Source organism: Chanos chanos, chromosome 12 (genome assembly GCF_902362185.1).
Source record: "Chanos chanos chromosome 12, fChaCha1.1, whole genome shotgun sequence".
In the NCBI taxonomy this organism is placed as follows: domain Eukaryota; kingdom Metazoa; phylum Chordata; class Actinopteri; order Gonorynchiformes; family Chanidae; genus Chanos; species Chanos chanos.
Genome location: NC_044506.1, coordinates 7354451 through 7356950, shown reverse-complemented (window position 1 = coordinate 7356950; position 2500 = coordinate 7354451). Strand labels below are relative to the sequence as shown.

The following is a 2500-nucleotide window of genomic DNA, read 5'->3' as shown; positions in this document are numbered from 1 at the left end:
CTTTTATTGAACAGTGTTCATGTTGCTGACTGTTTCTGTTTCTGCTTCTGCGTGTGTGTGTGTGTGTGTTTTAGGATGGCTATCCAGGTGGATAAGTTTGACTTTGAGAGTCTGGCCAGGCTGCAGACGCAGTCGGAGCAGACGGCACTGGGATCGAGCAGCCGCAGACAGCAGGAGGAGGAGAGACAGCAGGCACAGGGTGGATATATCAACAGCAAGCTGGACATCCGCTGGTCCATCATATCCTTTATACACCCACCCCTCTGTCTGTCTGTCTGTCTGTCTGCCTGTCTGCATTTCTCTCTTTCTCTCTGTCTTTGAGAAGTTCAGGTTATAGCTCCAAGTGCACTAGTCCACGATTAGGATGTTACTGATGAGCAGAAACCTCTGACCAGAGTGTGTATGTGCGTGTGTCTGCGCATGTATAATGTCTGTGCGCTTGTGTTTGCTAATGTAGGAGGACATTTTACTGAGAGCACATTTGTCAGTCTGGGGTCAGAAGATCTCGTTCCTACCAGTAATTCCCCAGGTATTATTGTCTCCTGTGGCTGCAACAGAATTGAACGGAGGATCCCCAGAATCTAGCATACAGGCTGTGTGTGTCTGTGTGTCTGCGTATGTATGTGTGTGTGTGTGTCTGTGTTTTTGTGTGCGTGTGTGTATTTGTGTGATAATATGGACTGTGTTGGTGCCGATGCAGACAACATATGGATGTAACATCTGGATGGCTGGAGGCAGTTCTACCCAACACACCGCTCTGACATATGGACTGCCGTATGGGCGTGTGTGTTTGTGTGTTCATGGGACGTCTTATGAACAGGTGAATCTGTGAGTGTGTGTGTCTGTGTGTCTGTGTATGGCGTTTACACAGGTCTGCATCATAGATCATTTTGATGGAGCAAGTCGTCATCGCCAGGGGGAGAGGAGACAGTCTCCACATGCTCCTGTATGCGCTCTCTCTCTCTCTTGTTGTTTTTCTCTCTCTCATTCTCTCTCTCTCTCTCTCTCTCTCTCTCCCTGTTTTGACATCACTGCAGACACATTGTTGCTGTTCAGGGTTGTTGACCCCTGTCTGACCTCTCCTTTCTCAGACAAACTCTCTCCCCTGTTGTCATCCGACCAGCGAGTGGCTTAGATAACCCTCAACCCACGAGTCTCTCCCATCTGACAGACTCCCTCTCCTCTCCCACGGAGAGCTTATCTCCACACAGTTTATTCACACTCCAAACCTTCACCCGACTGACAAAAAAAACGGCTTTTGGTCATGTGATCACGTGTGACGTTTGTCATATAGACTGTTTGTTTTGACCAAGAATCAAATTTAACCACTTTATCTGAAGTTCATTGTTGTTTGCCAGAACATTAGAATCACATTTCCATGCTATGACCAGTGCTCTAGAGGCATAGCCCCTCTGTGTTTGGAGAGTTTGACTAGTGCTCTAGAATCACAGTGTCTCTGTGTTTACGAAGATTGACTAGTGCTCTAGAGGCATAGCGTCTCTGTGTTTAGGAAGATTTACTAGTGCTCTAGAAGCATAGCGTCTCTATGTTTAGGAAGATTGACTAGTGCTCTAGAAGCATAGCGTCTCTGTGTTTGGAGAGTGTGATTAGTGTTGATGGAGCATAATAACCACAGACGTTTGCGAGGGAGTCAGACACAGCAGTAGTAGTCAGTACATTCTAATGAAACTGTTGATTGTGATGAAGCTGATTCTTGATGTTGGTTGCCCTGTAAGGCTCGGTCTCCCTAACCTCCCTCAGGTCAGCTCTGACCACATCACCACCTCCTTCATTCTGTCTGCCTATGTACAGCTGACGCAACTCTTAACGTTTCCTCCAGCAGCTTATAGAGCATCACAGCACTGCTTTGACCAGACATGCAGGAGAAACAGTGTTTCTGTTGAAAATAAAAGAAAGAAAGGGGAAAAAAAACACAACTGGAGATAGATTGATATAAAGGATTTTGAGCGCTTAGTCAGTGATGTCTCTCTCTCTCTCTCTCTCTCGCTCTCTCTCTTGCTCTCTCTCTTACACACACACACACAGTTAGAGAGAGAGAGAGGGAGAAAGGTAATGAAAAGACAATTAACAAAGCCCTGACTCACTGTTGTTACACATTGCCTGTCAGATCGCTGAGAGATGACAAGCTATTTATTATTAATGATGTCTGCGAGCAATTCAACTTCCACTCATATTTTCTTCTTTCACTCCTGCGCAAACGCTATTGGGTTTCCACGCGCTTGTTTTCTTATGAGCTCAGTGTGTAGGCAGCAGGCCACTCGTTACTAAATAAATAAATTAAGAAACAAACAAACAAATTGCAGACAGATAATCGGTGTTGCTCTGATCGGGTGGGACATGAACGCGGCCCACGCTATCAGAGTGAGATAGAGAGAGAAACAGAGGTTTCATTCTTTAAAAACTCGTGAACAAGATCCAAGGAGAGCGTTAAAATTGGAGAAATGAAAGATTTTGAGGAGTATGTGGTGTAAAAACCACA

The 2500-nt window shown here is 45.6% G+C and overlaps 1 protein-coding gene across 1 annotated transcript in view; it reads left to right on the top strand.

The window, feature by feature from the left end:
* Positions 1 to 2500, top strand: part of trappc9 (trafficking protein particle complex subunit 9) — a 185120-nt gene that overhangs the window by 119054 nt on the left and 63566 nt on the right. The window contains exon 20 of the mRNA XM_030789265.1: positions 75 to 240. Coding sequence (XP_030645125.1) covers positions 75 to 240 — 166 coding nt within the window. The remainder of the gene's footprint in view (positions 1 to 74; positions 241 to 2500) is intronic.